General features: G+C 43.4%; 1 protein-coding gene and 1 long non-coding RNA gene across 11 annotated transcripts in view; one reads left to right on the plus strand and one right to left on the minus strand.

Moving 5' to 3' along the window:
• The window catches only part of PDE10A (phosphodiesterase 10A), a 631,241-nt gene that overhangs the window by 323,947 nt on the left and 286,945 nt on the right, over positions 1-20,349 (plus strand). The window contains exon 1 of one of the 9 annotated variants that reach the window (XM_070073292.1): positions 4,811-5,094. The exons of 5 other annotated variants lie outside the window; for them this stretch is intronic. In XM_070073292.1, coding sequence (XP_069929393.1) covers positions 5,016-5,094 — 79 coding nt within the window. In that variant the 5' untranslated portion in view covers positions 4,811-5,015. Of the gene's footprint in view, positions 1-4,810; positions 5,095-5,133; positions 8,624-20,349 lie in introns of those variants that run through there. 3 more of the 9 variants (XM_070073297.1, XM_070073296.1, XM_070073300.1) reach the window with 3 other exon arrangements.
• LOC103349952 (uncharacterized) lies at positions 1,555-4,787 on the minus strand. Of its 2 annotated transcripts, none has more exons than XR_011388417.1 (3): positions 4,601-4,787; positions 3,920-4,046; positions 1,555-3,029 (listed from the first exon to the last, which is right to left on the minus strand). It is a non-coding gene; the product is annotated as an uncharacterized lncRNA (long non-coding RNA). The 2 variants fall into 2 exon arrangements; XR_518056.4 differs by having other exon boundaries at positions 4,444-4,787.

The raw sequence follows: 20,349 nt of genomic DNA on the forward strand, positions 1-20,349 counted from the left end.
GATGGCACAGAAACATTTCTGAAGGCAGACGGTCTGCACCTGTGCATGTGGCTTCTACGGTAGTTAATGGACACTCCTGTGGTTACATCAGCGGGGCAGCTGGACCAGAAGGGACTGCTGCTTAGGAGAGGCGTCTGAGCCAGAGTCAGGTGTTTGTAAGGCATCAAAACGGAGCTGGTCCTCGATGGTAAAGGCGTGGTTCCTTTTTAGAGAAAGCCTATTGAAGGTGTGTAGTTTGGCAGATCTGGTATTATCCTTGGGGTACAGTGGTTCCTTGCCTCCCACATCTCTGCTGCAGGATGAGGAAGAAGAGTTAGTGAACAGTCACAAATAATTTTTTTTATTGGAATTATGATAAAAGTTCCAAAAGAAGGGTGCCAGGAAGGAACCTGATTTTTGATTTGGTGGTAGAGGACTGTAACCTCTCTCTGGTCCTTTTCTTTGCTAACCACAAATAGTATATTTTTTCATGTACATCTTGATTGTTGCACTTGTCATGTATCCTAGAAGGGACTTCATAAGAATTAGCTTAGAGGCCAGCATTGAGGCATAGTAGGTAAAGCCATTGCCTGTGATGCTGGCTTCCCATATGGGCACTGGTTCAAGTCCCAGCTGCTCCTCTTTTGATCCACCTTTCTGCTTATGGCCTGGAAAGCAGCAGAAGATGGCCCAAGTGCTTGGCCCCTACACCCATGTGGGAGACCTGGAGGAAACTCCTGGCTCCTGGCTTTTGCAGCCATTTGGGAGTGAACCAGTACATGGAAGATTCTCTCTCCCTCTCCCTCTCCCTCCCTCTCCCTCCCTCTCCCTCCCTCTCCCTTTCCCTTCCTCTCCCTCCCTCCCTCCCTCCCTCTTCTCTCCCTCTCCTACCTCCCCTCCCCCCTCCCTCCCTCCCTCTCCCTCTCTCTCTGTGACTCTGCCTTTCAGATAAATAAATAAATAATTTTTGGGGACCTAAATGAAAGATCTCTGCGAGTGAGATCCCAGTGGAAAGAACGGGGCCATCAAAGAAGGAGGTACCTTTCTCTGAAGGGAGGAGAGGACTTCCACTTTGACTATGACCCTGTCAGCATAAGATCGAAGTCAGTGAACTCAAAAGGCTTCCATAGCCTTGGCAACTCATGACTAGAGCCTAGGGAGATGACTGACGCCATAAACAAGAGTGTCAAATTGTTAAGTCAACAACAGGAGTCACTGTGTACTTACTTCTCATGTGGGATCTGTCCTTAGTGTGTTGTCCAATGTGAAGTAATGCTGTAACTAGTACTGAAACATTATTTTACACTTTGTGTTTCTGTGTGGGTGCAAACTGATGAAATCTTTCCTTAATATATACTGAATCGATCTTCTGTATATAAAGATAATTGAAAATGAATCTTGATGTGAATGGAAGGGGAGAGGGAGTGGGAGATGGGAGGGGTGCAAGTGGGAGGGAAATTATGGGGGGGGGTGGAAAGCCAATGTAATCCATAAACTGTACTTTGGAAATTTATATTTACTAAATTAAAAAAAGGAAAAAAATAAATAAATTTTTTTGAAAAAGAATTAGCTTAAACAAGTGGAACAGTTGCAGTTTGGTTGATGCGGTTGGATAGCAGTCCATGTTTTATTACTTGCTTCAGCTACTTGAGGGATAGTGTTCCATTGTTTCCTTACACCACTTTTAATTTATCCCTTTCCTCAGTGGATGCATGTTTAAGTTACTGCTAATTCTTTGTTATTAGTAGAAACACACACGGCGTTGAGCTTGCCTGCTTTCTCAACCTTCCAGCCGTGTCTCTGTGTCCAGGAGTGGGTGTGGCCGTGGCTGTGGTGATGTCACTCTGGAGTCTGCAGTGTTGTTCCACCTGGGCCCGCCGCAGATGCCCTTCCCGTGAGCGATGTGGGAGAGGTTTCCAGTGCATCTTGAGGGCTGAGTGCTTTCTGGAAGACTTCCTTGGGTTACTAAAAAGCTTTCTACGGAGAATATTTCCTGTTTTCACTGGAGTGCATTCCAGTTACAACCTGGGGTGCTAGAATTGTCATCTTTGCTACTGCATGTTACTTCTCTGATTCTGTGTTTTCAGTGCTTCCTGCTTGTGGGTTGCTCTTGCCTTGTCCCTTATGTAAAGTAGCACTGCATTTTTAAGGAGTTGCTATGGGGTCTAACCCTGGAGGTCTCTGGCGGGGCTCACTGCTGCCGGTGATTCAGCAGAGCGTCCCTGTCCCCGCCCTAGACTTATCCATGCAGATGCGGCGGGAAGTACATTTTGATTATTTTGTTCTTTTAAAAACCAAACTTGTTTTTATTTCTTGTGTTCCTTCTTCTAAAACTTAACCAGATTTTGTATTCAATTTGGAGGGAACACAAATTCTGATGTTATATGAGTATAAAAAAAATACAGCACAAACGAGGTTAGACTCCAGGTAGGCAGTCTGCCTCGGAACCGGAGCTCACAGCTGCTCAGGAGATAGTGTTGGGACGCTGGGATTTTGTGAGGTCTGAGCCTTACATCACATGGGGGCCCTCGTGTTGGAAAGGATACAAAAATACCTCACTTTTACAAATTTCACAGAAATGCCATAATGTGAACTCAGTGCCAGGGTCACTCCCAGGACCTTGGTAGGGGCCTTCCCGAGCACTGGGCCTGTAAAATGAGCACTTTCGTCGATCTGTCTAATCTTCCCCAAAATAGTGTTCCCACTCAGTTTCTCCAGTGACTGAAATTGCACGTTTGGAAGGATACTCTAGTGGTACATTTATTTCTCTGGAACTCTTCCATTATAACTGAAATTCCCCTTGAGAGACCAAAACACTTAAGCCACAGAGGCAAATAGATTTATTCTCCAGGGCCGGCTTGCATGGGTTGGCAGCTCCATCCCGGAGTGCTGTGTTGAGAAAGGAGTGTGAGAAAGATTTGCGGGCCAAGGGAGTAGTGAGAAGGAGGAACTGGACGTGTTCGCGTGCTTTGCCTTGCTCGTCCTGCTTGCCAGCCAGCGGGAGCCACTTCAGGGTCTGTGACGTTGCTCTCTTCCGTCACTGTCACTGCCTGTGGAGGATGCAGTTTGAAGACAAGCGGACCATGGACTTGGAGGAAAAGGGCTAGATGAGAGCGCCAAGGAGACGAGCTGCCGAGTGCTCCTGTCTACTCTGTCTTGTCTTACTTCTGTCCTTAAACATACTGATTATCAAAGGCAGGTTTTGTTCTCTTTTCTTTCTGCCCCTTAGCATCTGACAGTAATTACTGCATCCAGGAGAGATGTTGCTGTGGTAGATAAGGCTCTTCAGTTCTAGGGCTGTTTCTGTGTGGAGACTTTGAAGGGAGGCGGTACATGGTAAACTATCACGGATAAGTGAGACGGGCACTGACCACTTGCAAGTAAACGAGCACCTCAGAATACAGGAGACAGTCTGCCTGACCCATGTTTGCACATTTTCAGAAGGACTAGGGAATTCTCGGCTAGCAAGTTCTGAATGTAAAAACATCGGTGGGGGAAGGAGGAGCTGCAGCATCCAGAGACCAGGGAGTCTGCAGTTAACCTGGCCAGATGAATGTGGGGCGGGGCAGTTGCTATTAGAGCACTAGAGTCTGCTGGCTCTTGGACGTGTTAGCTTCTCATCTGTCCCCTCACAGGGCTGCTGTAAGCATTCTACACTGTAGTGACACCAAGTCACCTAAACACTGCAGAGTACGTGGCAGGCACTCAGTAAATGTTAGCAATTGTGGGTGATACAGAGGTGTTTGCAAAACAAAATGTTAGTATTACCATATTTGACTAAGTGGAGGAAAAATACTGAAATCATATTTAAACCTTTGTGCACCAGATTTGGCCAACAGTGCTATCAACATCAGATTTGTTTAGACAGGTCTATTTGTGAGGCAGGAGTATAGGGCACAGAGTAGGAGTAACGCTTGAAAACACTAATTTTTGATTGTACCTTACACTGTCATGTCACAATGCTCAAGGTCTAGCAGGCCCTGCAGCTTCCACTGTGGGAACACACTTCAGTTCAAGGCCGCATCGTGGGAGTGGGACAGTCTGATGAGGAACCATGAGATGGAAGTCTGCTGGGGAAAGATTAGTGGGATGAAGCCAGGCAGTGGAGGCCAGGAGGTGCTGGCAGGACACGCTAGGGAGAGGGTGAGACAGGGCGTGGGCCTCTGATGTGCAGTGATGAACCCCGGAAGGCAGTGTGATGCCCTGTGAAATGCAAGCACACTAGGCAGTGTGACATACCTGCATGCATGCGCACACACACCCACACTCACACCCACACCCACACACCCACACCCACACACACACCCACACACCCACCCACACACACACACACACACCCACACACACACACACCCACACACACACACACACACACCCCAGGCTGAGAAAGCAGCCCATTTCCCCATACTACTAAGTCTTCCCAGATCTGAAACCTCACTTCATAGAGAACTCATTCACTACCACCTTCACGGACAGCCGCTCTCCAGAACCGAGCACCGGCCTGCCACCCTCTGTCTCTGCGGGGCAGTTGGGATCTTGGAAGGGCTGGCGGCTGTCTTGGCAGTGTGCCCCAGCCTGTAGCGCTGACACCCAGCGAGTCTTCCGTGGCCCTCAGACTCACGAGGAGGGAAGGCGATTGATCAGGAGTCAGAGTCTTGTTTGGAGAGGAAGTGTTGATCTGACAGAGGCGAAAGCCTTTGGCTCGAGACCGCCGTGAGGTGTGGAAGGTGAAGATTCCAGGGTGGGACTGTGATGTCAGCAGCCCTGGAGGGAACGAGCTTGTACTTGGCCTTCAGCAGTTGGAATCTGTTGGAGGTCGGTTGGTGGATCTGTGGCCTGAGAGAGTTGGGCGGTGCAGGACCCCAGCAGGGTGTCACCTTTCTCTCTGAGGAGGATCGGTGCAAATCCGTGGTCCCCGGACAGTCTGCACAGCTGATGCCAAGCCCGGGAGTCAGGCTTTTGACGAGGCCGGGCTGTTGGCCCGGAGAGCCTTCCTGCCCCTGCCTGCGAGCCGGCGGTTAACGGTTACCTGTGGTATGGCAAGATTATATGGTGAGGAGGATGCTCGTCCAGCTAATAGCAGTGAATGTTTGCTAAGCTCTCACTGTGTATCAGGTATTCTGCTAAGCCTGTTCAAAGACCCTAGGTTCTCTAAGGAGTTTTCCTTTTCTTAAGTATCCTAATTAATTTGGATGGGTTAAGTGATGGAAGTAATGGCTTCAAGGGTTCCTCTGGCTCTTCATTACTCCAGGAGGTCAAAATAGAGACTGGTGAGGAAAACAAAGCCAAAGTGGATGTGGTGAGTTATCAGAAGCCTAGAAAGAGGTAGTGCTGAAGGAGAAACAGAGACAGCTCCAGAGGTGCTCTGCTTTCCTGGAGCGGAGAGAGGCGTCCCTGCTGCCAGGAGCGGGTTGAACCAGTCAAGGCTGCACGTGGAGGTTTGTCTGTCTCGTGACGGGGAGGGCTCATGCTTTGCGCCTGCTGCTTTTGGTCCGCTTGCCTTTGGAAGTGTTTGTGTTCACAGGGCACTGACCACATGCCAGACACACAAGCAGTCTCGGTGGCGAGAGAGCTGGCGTAAAATCCGTTACGATCGATTGTGCCCTTCAAAAGTCATTCACCGTTGTCCTGTAGGGTGATAGTTCTAAGATTATGAGAACAAAATGCGAGGGTGCTTCAGAAAGTTGATGGAAAGATGGAATTAAAAGATGGGAGGTTTATTTGGTGTTGAAATCCACACATAGATTTTTCATAATATGCATTTTCCGTGGATTTCCTGAAGACCCTTCTTGCACGAGGAAGTCGGGTTCGTGTAAGGCTGGTCTGGGTGTCCACGGCGTAGGGCTGTTTCTTGGCTCTGTTGAAAGCTTGGAGAGGTACCGCTGCGGAAGGAGAGTGTTGAGACAGACTGGAGACCTCTTCCAGGAGTGAGCGGGTGCCGTGGTGCGGAGGCGGTTGAAGGCACTGACCCCATGGCTTTGTTTTACTTAAGTCAGCATCCAGCAGCACACCCAGCTGGTAGCAAAGCCGGGCCTTCTAATTCCCAATCCACCTTTAGTAGCTTTTAAAATTTTCCTTTTGAAAATTATAGGAATAATGGATTTTTTCTTTTACAATTGATTTGTGATTCTTCCCACGGTAGAAACCATTTATTGAGCAATCATGTGCCACAAATATGTTAAGAATTTGACATGTTCTATCCTAGTCTTCATGATACTTCTCTTACGATTGGTGCTATCACTGTTACTTTACAGATCTGAATGTTAGGAAGGATAGATTCATTGCCCAAGGCAGGACCATGATTTGGACCCTGATTATAAATGAAGGAAAAAATTTCATGATGTATAGCAACTTCTATATCAGTGACTTAAGTTTGGGAACTTTAAAGTCCAGTTTTGTTAAAAATATTTTCCCTGTTTCAAAAGAAATTTTGGCATGAAAATATCAATGCCTTGCATGTAGCTCCTACAAGTTACATCTTTAAAGATCTTTTTGATCTTCTTGATGTTTTGGTATTCCCTCCATGATGTAGAAATAAGAGGAGCCAAAATTAAATACAGATAGCGAAGTTTGTTTTCAAACCTTGCAACAATAAATGCTACCATTTTCATATGCAGTTATGAATCACTAAAATGCATATTGGTATTTTAAGATATAGCCAGCAAACTTATGGATTTGGGTCCCCACCAACAAAAACATAAATGGAAAAAAGTTTTTAAAGCCAGACTGCTGCGTGGCTGCGTGGCTGCATGGCATGGAGTGGTGCAGGAGACCAAGACGCTGGTGTTGCTTCTGTCCTTGTGCTTCCTGTGGCTGCACGCGTGTGGCTCACGAGACATCGACTCTTGCGTGTGGCTGGCCTCAGGAGATTTTCCTCCTCTTAATCAGTCACATTTATTATCTTATACAACTCATCTTAATACTTACTCATCAACTCAGATAACCTAAAGAGAGAATTTTTAAAATAATTTGTTGTCCTACTCTTTTTTTTTGAAAGCTGTATTTATTTGAAAGGCAGAGTGACAGAGAGGGAGGGAGAGAAAGATCTTCCATCTGCTGGTTCACTCCCCATCGCTCAAAACAGCCTGGCCTGGGCCGGGAAGCCGATGTGGGACTTGATTCCAGACACTCCAGTATGGGAGGCTGGCGTTCCAAGCAGTGGCTTTCCCTGTGGCACCACAATGCCTGCCCCAGGAGAAACATTTGTTATAGCTGAAACTTGAGGTCCCTGTAGGAAAGTGCCCAGGTGCAAATAAAACAAGTCCATTGGCTTTTCTGCATAGTCTTTTGTTTGTTTGTTTTTAGGAATTGAGGTAACTTTGCGACTTGTTCAGGGTTAAGCTTGACGTGGCTTTTAGTACTGTGTATGGGTAGACAACAACAACAAACCTTCCAGAGGATAATTTTCTTTATGTGTAAGTTTATCCTGTTTTTGTTTGTTGAACACATATTAGGTACCTTCAAATGCCAGGCATGTTTTGAATAATTGGGATTATAGCAGTAAAAAAATAGATTTCAAAAAAAAAAAAAAAAACCACCCAAAGTCACTCTCCTCCTGGATACCGACGTGAAGGGTGAGAGGGGATAAAGAACAACTCAGTAAAATCCCCAGGGAGTCAGAGGGTGACAGGTGGTGTGGAAGGAAGAAAGCAGTGAAGTTGGATATGGAGTGAGGTTGTAGTTCCAATATGGGTGGAGAAGGCTGCACCAGGATCCGAGCCAAGGTTTAGAGCAGGCAAGACATGCAGATGGCTGGTGACGAGCGTTTCAAGCAGAGCAAACAAGCATCAAGTGCAGAAACTGCAAGCATGGCTGGCCCATGTGAAGACATCGCAAGGAGGCCTTGTGGGTGGGGGGAAAGAGCCAAGATCTCACGGGGTGTTGAGGGCCCAAGATCTCACAGGGTGTTGAGGGCCCAAGATCTCACGGGGTGTTGAGGGTCCAAGATCTCATGGGGTGTTGAGGGCCCCGTGGAGGCTTCTGTCTGTGCCTTTAACTAAGAGAGAAAGCCACTGAGGGGCTGGACACAGAGTGGCCTGACCACTTAGCAAGACCGCGTTGGCTACAGTGTTGAAAATGGACTTAGCAGAAGTGTCCAGAGTGGTACACGTGTTAGGAGGCCAATAAACTACCTGGGCAAAGGAGGAGGGTGGCTTTGCTTACGAAGGAAGCAGTAGACTGGGTGAGAAATCGACAGACTGTGGATACGTGTTACAGGTCTAGCTAACAGGATTTCCCAGTGGACCGGATGTGAGGTGGGAGGGAAAGATGTCAATGATGGTAGCCAGGTTTTCGCCTATGCAACTGGAAGAAAGGGGGACCAAGGTCAGGAGGAAAATCAGGTGTTTGAGTTGGATGCTGCTATGGTCTGAATGTCTCTGCTCCCCCCTCCCCAATTTGTGTGTGAGAAATTCAGTCACCAAGGTGATGGGGGATTAGAACGCAGGGTCTTTGGAAGGTGATTAGGTCATGAATGGAATTAACGCCCTAATAAAAGAGCTAGCTGCCTTCCCCTGCTGCCGTGTGAGAACACACAGAAGGCACAGTCTGTGAGGAACAGGTCCTAACTAGACCGGAACGTGCCGCTGCTTTGATCTTGGATTTCCAAGCCTCCAGAACTGGGAACGATAGGTTTCTGCTGTTTGTAAGTTTTGTTATGGCAGCCCGAGTAGATTAAGGCAGACATGTTGGTTGGAGAGGTTGAGGAGTTTTCTGACTACATTATGATAGAAGTGTAGAAAGCTGATTAGAATGAGCATTGCTTTTCATTTGAGGTTGTATTATAATGGGACATGGACAAGCACTTCAAAGGTATCTATCATAATTGATTTTATTCACAAACCGATGACAGTAATAAAATGATAATTGCTTACGTTTGGTTGTTCTATAGGCCTGTTTTCATGAACTGTGCAGGGATCCCTCTGCATGATAATTGAGCCCGTTTTCTTGGGTCTGTTACATAGCCAGAGATTTGCAGCCACCCTTTCCTAACTGCTGTTGCACAGCTGTAGTGGGGAGGCATGGGAGTCTGAATTTTGTAAGAGTGTCCTAGAGACAAGTAGGTTTGCAAAGGAAGGTAGGAGGCTAGGGTAGATAAGCAGCGGTGTTGGCGCCTGAAGGATTTGGGGAGTGTTTAAAGCAGCAGTCTACGCATGACTGGACCTAGGCTTTAGACCTAGTGATGTTTAGGGTTGCCAAGTCTCTGACGTCAAAAGAATCTGAATTTTAGAATCAGATTGACTTGGTTCAGGTTCCAGCTTTGCCACTGTGCCAATTCCTAGATAGTTGACTTTGGAAAGACTCCTCTGCATTTCAGTTTCTTCACCTGTCGATTGTGGATGACATTAACTTTGTGATCAGGATCTTGGTTACCGTACAAGACTTACCTCCTGACATTCCTTCCAGTGTACTTCTCTTTCAAATTAGGCAGGAGGGTATGTGGTTCTAGGACTTGGCACAGATTCCCACTGCATCACATAATGTCGTTTCTATTTTGGGTGATGCTAAATTTGCTCACTAGGTTCAGATGATGGCTTCCAGATGTCTCCACTGTAGAGGTATCTTTTCTCCTCTGTAAGGAGTCATCTGTGGAATGATACTCTGAGACTGTAACTGTTGTGTTTCTCAACACCCTGCCTTTCAGTGATTTTTTTGCATTCATTGAGGATCTTTGCCTGAATTAATGCTTACTTTGGGCCTTATAAAATGATGTCTTTTGGAAAAACTTCTTGTCCTTTGACATTTAAAGCTTGAATTCTTCTGCAAAGAAGGGCTCTCTTCCCCTCCTGCCTTTTAGTTTTGCTTTGGGTATCATCACTTACGGACTCATGGAATCCTCTTACACTCAGTATTATTTTACATTGTTCAATATTTTTTCCTTTTACACTTATATCTTTTCCCCTTTTTATAATGTATTACTGTGTTTATTATTTCTGATCATAAGACTGCCCCAAATTTGGCTAATCTGATTGTTTTTCAAAACTTGTTCTTATTCTGTTTGCATGTCTCCATTGGCCTTAGGTACTTGCTTATTCTTCCAGTACAAAATTTTCCACGTTTGCTTTATGCTTTCCTATCCTAGACCTGGAGTGGACCATTTCTTCCAGGAGTCCTGCTTCTGTTCACTGGGGAATGGTATTTGTTAGCTAAGGCCTGGGCACCAGGTGTGCTCATTGCCACATGAATGTTATTCCTTTTAGCTTTCTTGGTGGATAAAGCTAGAAAATTTGTATTTACGTAATGAGTCTATAATGCCACCTCCAATTCAAAACCAGTACCATAGGGTTCTTCCTCACCAGCAAAGACAATTTACAGATTCTTATGTAGAGTAACTGGTATAGGAAATATTTGCTGGAAACCTTATATATTATAGGTTAATTTGATTTGATGAGAATCTTGTTTTATGATACAGGTATTAATGCTGGTGATTTAGCTCACTTAGTAGAATAATTTATTTTGTGGCCCTTGATCGAACAAAAAATCTGAGGAAAGTTTTCATTATCTTCAGAATTATAAATGTTGCAAATGAGGCTTTTTTTTTTAAGTGTGTCAAGAATGTTTTTCCCCTCTTGGTTTAGTTTTTTTTTTTTTTTTTTTTTTAAGATTTTTTTATTTGAAAGGTGGAGTTACAGAGAGGAAGAGGCAGAGGCAGAGAGATTGGTCTTCCAAATCTTCCATCTACTAGTTCACTCCCCAGATGGCTGCAATGGCTGGAGCTGCACTGATCTGAAGCCAGGAGCCAGGAGCCTCTTCCAGGTCTCCCTTGAGAGTGCAGGGGCCCAAGGACTTGGGCCATCTTTTACCACTATCCCAGGCTACAGCAGAGAGCTGGATCGGAAGTGGAGCAGCTGGGACTTGAACTGGCGCCCATGTGGGATGCCGGCACTGCAGGCTGCGGCTTTATCCGCTATGCCACAGCGCCGGCCTCAAATGAGGCTTTGAAGAAATTGAAATGTGTCTCACATGATGTCTTAATGTTAGTCTAGATTTTGGTTATGTAATAGTTAAGTATATGCCTTATTTATTTATGGTTTATTTTTAAAGTTTATGAACCTGTGTTTGTGCTGCTTTGTGCACACTGGAGTACTGATTCACGTGATCAGCTCTCTTAATTAGGATTTTCTGAACTGTAGGTTGATCATATATATGTGAGGTGTTCAGTTAAAACTGATTATGCTGTAGGGATTGGTTTTTATCTACTAATATAGTTTTTTTGTGTGTATTTGCACTTTAAAATAGATATTTGATCTTTTTGTGAAGAAGATACCCAAGTACTTTGAAAACTTTGTGGAATAATGGAATCTTAAGTTGAATTTTTTTGAAATTGATGCATAATTTTTTAAGGATATGCATTCACATGCACTTTATGTAAAAGTCTTTGGTGAATGAATGGATCAGTCTGTGGATTTTAAAGTTGCTTTACCGTAGTAAGCAGCATTAAACCCACAGATGGTAATGACCGTAGGTGGCACGCATTCCTAGTTTGTATCCGCTGAATATAGGCAGCGGTTCTGAAAAGCTGTTTTTCCACATCATTGGAGGTTTCAGCTCCCCTTCTCGTGCGTCCCGAGTGGGAGGTGAATCTGACATTGCCTTTTGGCCAAGATTGCAGAGCAGGGCAGGACCAGATGAGTAATGCTTGTGGTGCCGCAAGTCTCTGGCGACCCGATCCATACAGCTGTGGTTCTTGTCACGGAAAACCTGGGCTTCCCAGCCGCGACAAGCTGGGACTAACAGGTTCACTTACAGTAGTGGAGCAGGGAAGATGAGAACAATGCACGGTTTCTATGCTGACACCCGCCACAGCCTCAGCAGGTTTACTTCAAGTGCAAAACTTAAACCTCATTCCAGGTTCTGCCTTCAAAGAATAACAAACAAAGGCTCCCTGAAAATACTTGTCAGGGAAAAATGCTTGAATCCATTCAGCCATTTTTCTTTCTGTGAGAGAAACTTTCTCTGGGCTGGCCTTAGGACCTGACAGACAGGAGGGTTGGAACTCCACCCCCTTCCCAGCGTGCTTTCAATCTCTTGGGCTCCATCCCTCAGTCTCCCAGTTCAGGCCACCTTCTGCTCCTCCCCTTCTTGTCCCTGAAAATGCCTCGCCTTGCTTCGCTGTTTCTGTACCGATGTGGTAACAGTGAGAAAAGCATCAGGGTGAAGTGACCGTCGCATTTCCTAATTTATTTTAACTACTTTGTTAACTGAGGGCGAGTAACTATACAGAGGTGTGATGTCATCGTGGTGACTGGCATTGGGTTAAATGTGTAGACTGCTTTGTGTAAAATGATGTTTCTGAAGTCATTTTTTTAAAAATTTTTTTGACAGGCAGAGTGGACAGTGAGAGAGAGAGACAGAGAGAAAGGTCTTCCTTTGCCGTTGGTTCACCCTCCAATGGCCGCCATGGCTGGCGCGCTGAGGCCGGCACACGGCGCTGATCCAATGGCAGGAGCCAGGTACTTCTCCTGGTCTCCCATGGGTTGCAGGACCCAAGGACTTGGGCCATCCTCCACTGCACTCCCTGGCCACAGCAGAGAGCTGGCCTGGAAGAGGGGCAACCGGGACAGAATCCGGCGCCCCGACCGGGACTAGAACCCGGTGTGCCGGCGCCGCAAGGCGGAGGATTAGCCTAGTGAGCTGTGGCGCCGGCCCTGAAGTCATTTTTTGTTGTTGTCAGATTGTGAATTTATGCATTACATGAAGAGAACAGGGAGCCGCCCCAGAGTGGCTGTTGGGTGGAAATGCAAAGCATGTGCTGTGCTATGGGCATGCGTGATGGTGCAGTTGGCTCCACGTGTGGCTCTGGATGCAGAATCTGTGTTTCAAGTCCAGCTCTGCCACAGACTAGCTGTGTGACGACTGTTTGACTTCTCTCTGCAGTTTTCCTTACTGTAAAGTGCGGAGGAAAATAATTCTTATTTTACAAAATTCTTGAGAAGAACTAAATGAGTTTATATGCTAGTTCATTATGACTTCTTTCCTGTAAATCAGTAGTATCTGCCTCTGTATTCTCTTTCTGAATTTCTTCTAGTTTGTATAAATACCTGTGAAAACATATTCACCAATAATCTAATAATTTACTCCAATACAACTGAAATTCCAAATTCTTCAAGTAATTTTCCAAAGAATCTAATGTCTTTTATACTTTTATTCTGGTTCATCATACAAACTGAAATAGCGTGGTATACCTATTTAAACTTTATAGTTTAATTTCTGTAGTATTTTCTTGTATTTAACTTTTCATATTTTCTTGAAATTAGTTGTATACTGCAAAGTAGAATTTTAAATGTAGCTTACATTGTTTTATGTACCGGGATAGTCAGACTTGTTGAAAACCTATTCTCTTGCCTTCTCGTTTGTTATTTACTCTGAAACATGTTCTTTGGCCTAGGCACACAGAAAACTCCAGTCTGTGACTTCTTTTTCAAATTTATACTTTTTCCCATCTACCCATTCAACCAACTTTCCTTCCTTCTTTCCATCCCAAAATAAACATTCTTTGTTCCAGGCACTGGTATGTGTCTGGGGGCTTAAATGTATTCCTAATTAGTTAAAATATGTGAAGGAAATGAACACTCAAGGACTCACAAACCAGCCTGAGAAATACTAACTTGATTTTGAAAAGTTAAAAAAAAGTTGTGTTCATTTTATTTGTTTCGATTGTCCTTACTTAAAGCTAAAAATGAAATCATAGAGAAAGCACTTTTCTAAATTTGAACAAGTTTTAAATTGTAAAGTAATAAAATCTTTAAGAGAATGATGAAAAACAAGGGCACTGAATATTATCCATTCCTCCAGCATGTGGAGGTCATGTGTGCTGAGTGCTGTAGGCGACACAGAACCAAGCACGGAGACCCTGTGGAACTGACATTCACTGTTACTCAGATCATTTTACCCAGTTAAACTTTTTCCCGTGTTTGTCCAATAAATGGAATTGGAAGCTATATAATGGCTTATGATATTTTAATGTTTGCAATTGATGAACTTGATGAACTATGGTAGTATTTTAGAAAAATGTGTAAATGAGTTTTATATGTTGGCAGTATGTTCACTTGTATTAAATGTGTTAGTTCTGTGGCCATAGCTGATTTGAAAGGAACTGCCTTCTTAATGATCTTACTGGATAATAGATTTTTGTTTTATGACTAAAGATGTTTAAAGGGCTACATTTTTTGTGACTGCTTTTTTCAGATATTTTCTGAGTATTTCTTGTGTATTAGGGTTGTTGTAGGACCTTTACCTAAATCATCTCATTTAACACTCAGAAAGCCTCTCTAGTGGAGATGAGATTATTCAGAGAGAGGTTATGTTAGTAAGTGGCAGAGTTGAGAGTCAAGTCCATGTGTCGGATCTTAGAACATGTCTGCTTTGTTATATCAGTAGTTCACAGGTGTGTGAATTTCATGAACCAATAAGATTATTTTTCTTAAAATAGAAGAGTGACCTAGGTTCACCACTTTTATTTTGCTGGCTATAATGTTAACATTATCATTTTATTCAAAAAAATGGTTTGCCATCCTGAGAGTGGTAAGACATCATCTTAGCATAAAAGGCGGCTCTTGGAACAAACAGGTCTGTGAACAGCTCATCCAGTGAGTGCACCTCTGCCGCTGCAGGGCACCTTGTACCGTTCCTTCTCCCCTGCGCTACGGCATCATTTGTTCAGTTAGGGAAGGCTTCACTGAGGTGCTGGCCCAAGGAAGGACACAGCAGGTGCAGAACTAGCGGAACCTGCAGCCTGTTCTGCAGGCATCCGATGCTGGACTCTTCATTGGGTGTATTTTACTCACATACACTGTTGGGCTTCTGGGAAAGATACCACGTGTGAGATTGTGTGTATTTCAATATATGGGTTTGTATTATTGCCAGGGGTTGTTGACTTGCTGTCTGAATCGCTTAAGTGAATATTAGAGCACATTTAGAATTTTTCATGTTTCTTGTACTTTTCATGGAGTTATGACTGGCAACATGAACATGATTTTTTTCTTAAAAGGAGTGAAGAAAAACCTGATTGTCATAGAGTCTTACTTATGTAAGAATTTTATATATTATACATATGTTGTACATAATATACATTCTATGTACATATATTATAGACCTTTTATATAATATATGTGCCTTTAATGATGTTTTGTATATTTATACCGGTATAATATATTATATACACTTAGATGGAGTGTCTATATATAGTGGTATGTGCGATCCTTTTTCCTAGAGCCCTTATAACATATGGGAACATGTATGTTACATGCAGTTTAAATGTAGCCTGGCTTACTCATCTTGGAATGTATCTGAGGAGAGGATCCAGTCAAGTCATGGGGCCGACTTGATTTCCCTGACTCCATAACACTTGCATGCTCTCAAGATGTTCAATTTTCTAACAGTTAATACTCCTATAACATGTTTCTCTAACTTGAAGGTGGAGGAGGAGGGTACCTTCCCTGTATCAATGATAAAAAGGATAACTTAGTTGGAGAGGTGAAGATATGGTTAAAGGTATCTGTCTTTACAGCGGCATTTACTTTGAGATGTTCTTCTGGTTGTTGATAAGAAAAATATAAATCATTATAAAAAGATGATTTGATAATGGTCACAGTATAACTGAGTCATTTAGTTTGATAAGGAATGGCAGCAAAAACAAAACATAAAGAAAGGATCTGGGTTTGATTGCTGGGTCTTTGAGTCCCGCCTGACCTCGACATTCATATGTCAGCAATGTTCCCTGGGTGTTTTCTGTGTACAGAGACCTTTATGAAGTGTTTAACCTCATTTAACCTCTGTAGTTTGCAGCTAGAATTTTAAAAGGCCAAAAATGATTGTTTCTCTTTCCTGGAATACATGTAAAAATTGTACCTTGTATTTTTTTTTCCTAACAGTTCTTTCCCAAAGGCCTTATACTTATGTTTTCTGTCGTAGCAGTCAGGCAAGTCAGAAATTCAGAGTTTGAATCTTTTCTGTGTCTGCTGTCAGGTGCTCTGGGAAAATATCCCCTCTCTCCCCAACCTTTGCCCTGAGCAGTCATCTTCCTTGCAAGGCTGTAGAGTGGAGCGTCCCTCACAGCCAGCCCTGAATCACTGTGGGTGGGTCTGGAATCCGCTAAGTCCCAGTTTTACTTGATGCATTGTGCAATGATTACATCTTCTCTAAGTCCTACTAGTGCTAATAAAACAAAATAGTAGATTGCACGAGAAATTCCCTTATCTTCTTAAGGAATAAATGCTAAAAGTCTGTAGCAATATAATCATTTATCCTAATTTAATATCTGAGAGCCTATGGAATTGATTCATTTTGTTTTCCTTGAATTGCTCCTAAGGATAAGAAATATAACAGTTAAATGTAACTTTGAGAACTGGGTTTTGGTATGTAGCTTTCTCCTTGAACTGTTCTAACTGCTTTTTCCCCATGGATATTTTCAAAAAGTCTGTGCTCTTCCCCTCGTTCATTCCATTTTCCTCTTCTCCCTCCTCTTGCATGTGCTGACCAGTCCATAATAAGTGTTTATTGAGTGGCTGTTTTGTTTCACACACAGGAGACATGGAGAGAGCAAACAGGGCAAAAACTCCCACCCTCCAGAGCTGTCTGTGTGTCTGTCTGCTCTCCTCTCCCAGTCCCCCAGCTCTGCCGTTTGAGAATTGAGCTCCCTCGATGATCCCAGTGTAGCGCTGACCTCCCAGCCTGCTGACCCTGAAGAGGCACACATCACGTGCAAGGGACGGACTCCAGAAGGCTGCTGCCTCAAACTTGCTTGTAGGCTGATTGTCCACACTCAGATTTTAAGATAAGGCTTCCACGATTCTCTTTGGCCATGAGCTCAGCACCTTTATTGCTGGTAAACACTGATGAGATGGAAGGAAGACTGCCGTAGATAACATGGATGATCACATTCTAGATGGGACTTTTTGTCGTTTCAAATCCAGTAAATGAGGTGGTATTTCAGCTTTTGACAGAGCCAGCATTCTTGTGAGAAGTCACTTATGAGAATCACATACTTAGGGGGCTTCCCCACCTTCCCCGCAGGTAGGTTCTTTGGCAAGCTGCAATGTCGTGGTATGCTACAGAACATTATTATTACAGTTCAGTTTCAGACATTTAGAATGTCATTTGCCCTTCTGGGCATCATTAGACACTTTATATTAGTGCTTTGATTTCCGTATTTTAGGCGTTTTTAGGCAGAGTGGCGGTTGGCTTCTGAGATGTGGTTATTTTCCAAACGGGATCAGAGCCCTGAGGAAATGGGAACACAGGAGAGGAAGTATTGAAGCGTTCTGGAATTCGTGTATGAGGAGGTAGGGGAGGGAAGACGTCTTGTCTTTGCATGTTTGAATAAGGACTCCATTTTAAAGACTGGGTTTATGTATGCAGTGGCTTAATGGAAGCGTGGACCATCTTGGTCTTTCTCCTTGATGCTACCTGACTCCTATTCTCTGCTTTATTACTGAGTAACTGTGGGAGTCTCCTAGGGCAGCTGTAACACATTCCACCAAACTTGAGTTTGTCCTCTCATAGTTCTGGAGAACAGAAATCTGAAACCCAGGGACAGGCTTTGCTCAGTCTGCAGGCTCCTCCTCACCTCCTGCAGCTGCTGGTGCGTCCAAGCCTCCCTTAGCTGTGGCTGCCTCTCTCCAACGTCTGCCTCCGTCCTCGCATTCCTGCCTTAGGATGCATGTGATCACATCGAGGTCCTGAGGGCCCGTCTGGATTATCAAGGATGATCTCCTTTAGTTTGTCAGATAAGCGTAGTTGCTAATCACCTCTGTAAAACCTCTGTAAAAAAAAGTTGCTTCAGAGCAACTCTTTGATTAGTGTTTGATTGGAGGATATTAGGCTAGTGAACTTCACACATGAAGCTGAAACTCAGAGCTCATATCTTACAAATCTGGCGCTAATACACATCTTGTTAGATCCTATTTAATATCCAAATAAAGACAACAAGGTTAGACTTCCATATAGCATGATTCAGCTATCCTAACCCGTTCCCCAAACAAGAGTGCAAAGATTCTTGATGTCCTGTAACATAAATACTGTAAAGTTAAGTATCATTAATATATCATATGTTAGATGATAAGGGGGTAAGATACAGAAGAAAACAAAAATATGTGCTTAAAAATGTAAGTGAATACACATCACAGTCACAGTCCTCATTTCTGCAGCTGGCTGCCTGGTCTTAGCTGCCTTCTGTTCTTACTTTTGTTCTAGAGCACCTCAGCTGGCCACAGTCCTTTGCTTGTACAGTATTCTACACCTTTATTACTGTGAGGGCCTGCGTCATTACCAGTCCTGCCAGAACTGGGTTATTTTCTCATTCACTGTACTACTTTTTTTTTTAACGGAGTTCTGTTAGCAGGTTTTATTTATATTGGGGATGTATGAGTCAATGAAATATTTTTTTAAAAATTAATTAATATAGACAACAGATTTTATACATTCCATAGGTATAGTTTCAAGAAGAAACCACACTTCCTTCACCCCCCTGCTACCTCCCCCCCCCCCCAGTTTCTCTCTCCCTCCCTCCCCTCTGAAGAGAGGTTTTGCTAGGATACAATTGTGATCTACTCTATATTCACAGGCTTAATCTGCCAGTAATCATAACATTTAACAAGTAAAAAAATAGGAAGACCTTAGTTCCACAGTAGTGTAAACAAGGGCTAAAAATGACAATCATATCCCAAAATGATCACTTCGTTCCTGGTATTCTATATTAACTGCTACATATCAGAGAACACATATGATATTTGTACTTTTCTGACTGGCTTATTTCACTAAACATAATGGGTTCCAGTTGCATTCATTTTGTTGCAAAAGACAGGATTTCAATTTCTTTTATACAGCTGAATAGTATTTCATAGTATATACAGATCACATTTTCTTTCTTTTTTTCTTCCTTTCATTCATTCATTCATTCATTCATTCTTTCATTCTTTGATTTATTTGCAAGGCTGTGTTACAGAGAGGCAGAGGTAGAGAGAGGTGGTTCATTCCCCAAGTGGCCGCAATGACCTGATCCAAAGCCAGGAGTCAGGAGCTTCCTCTGGGCCTCCCACATGGGTGCAGGAGCCCAAGAACTTTCCCAGGCCATAGCAGAGAGCTGGATTGGAAGTGGAAAAGCTGGGACTCAGTACACTGCCCATATGCAATATTGGCACTGCAGGCAGTGGCTTTCCCTGCTACGTCACAGTGCCGAACTTCACATTTTCTTTATCCACTCATCAGTTGACAGACATTTGTGTTGATTCCATATCTTGGCTATTGTGAATTTACCCACAATAAACATGGGAGTAGAGATAACTCTTTCATTTGCTGATTTTACTTCATTATGGTAAATTTCTAGGAATCATATGGTAGATCTATTTTCAGATCTCTGAGGAATCTCCATACTGTCTTCCATAATAGCTGTACTAGTTTATATTTTCACCTATTAGGGTACCTTTTCCCCATATTCTTGCCAGCATATTTTTAAAAAATTTTGATTGATAGCCACCATAACTGGGTTGAGGTGATACCTCATTGTGGTTTTTATTTGCATTTCCCTTATGGCTAATGATCCTGAGCACTTTTTAAAGTGTTTGTTGGCCATTTTATTTCATTCTTTGAAAGTTGCCTGTCCACGTTCTTTGCCCATTTCTTAATTGGCTTGTTCTGTTGTTGAATTTCTTGAGATCTTTATAGATCCTGGATATTAACCCTTTATCAGTTATATAGTATGAAAATATTTTTTCCTATTCTGTCATTTGCCTCTTCTCTTTGCTCAGTGTTTCATTTGCAGTACAGAAGCTTCTTGGCTTGATGTAACCCCATTTGTGTATTTTCGTCTTTATTGCCTGTGCTTCTGAGGTCTTCTCCAAGAAGTCTTTGCCTGTGCCACTGTCTTGGCAGAGTTTCCCCAATGCTTTCCTCTAGTAATTTGATGGTATCAGGTCACAGATTTAGATCCCCGGTCCATTTTGAGTTGATTTTTGTATAAGGTATAAGGTAGGGGTCTTGTTTCATCCTGCATGTGTAAATCCAATTTTCCCAGCACTGTTGAAGAGACTGTTCTTTCTCCAGGGATTGATTTCATCTAATTTGTCAAAGATCAGTTGGTTTAATTTCTGGGGTTTCTATTCTGTTTTATTTGTCTACATGTCTATTTTTGTGCCAGAGGCAGGCTGTTTTGATTATAACTGCCCTGTGGTATGTCTTGAAGTCTGACACTGTGATGTCTCCAGTTTTATTTTTGTTGCTTAAGATTGTTTTGTTTTAGCTATTCAGGTTTCTTGTGTTTCCTATGAATTTTAGCATAATTTTTTCGAGATCTGAGAAGAATGTCCTTGATATTTTGATTGGGGTCACACTTTCAGTAGTATGGGGGCATTTTGATTATATTAATTATTTTAG

The sequence above is a fragment of the Oryctolagus cuniculus genome, chromosome 5 (genome assembly GCF_964237555.1).
Source record: "Oryctolagus cuniculus chromosome 5, mOryCun1.1, whole genome shotgun sequence".
Classification (NCBI taxonomy): Eukaryota; Metazoa; Chordata; class Mammalia; order Lagomorpha; family Leporidae; genus Oryctolagus; species Oryctolagus cuniculus.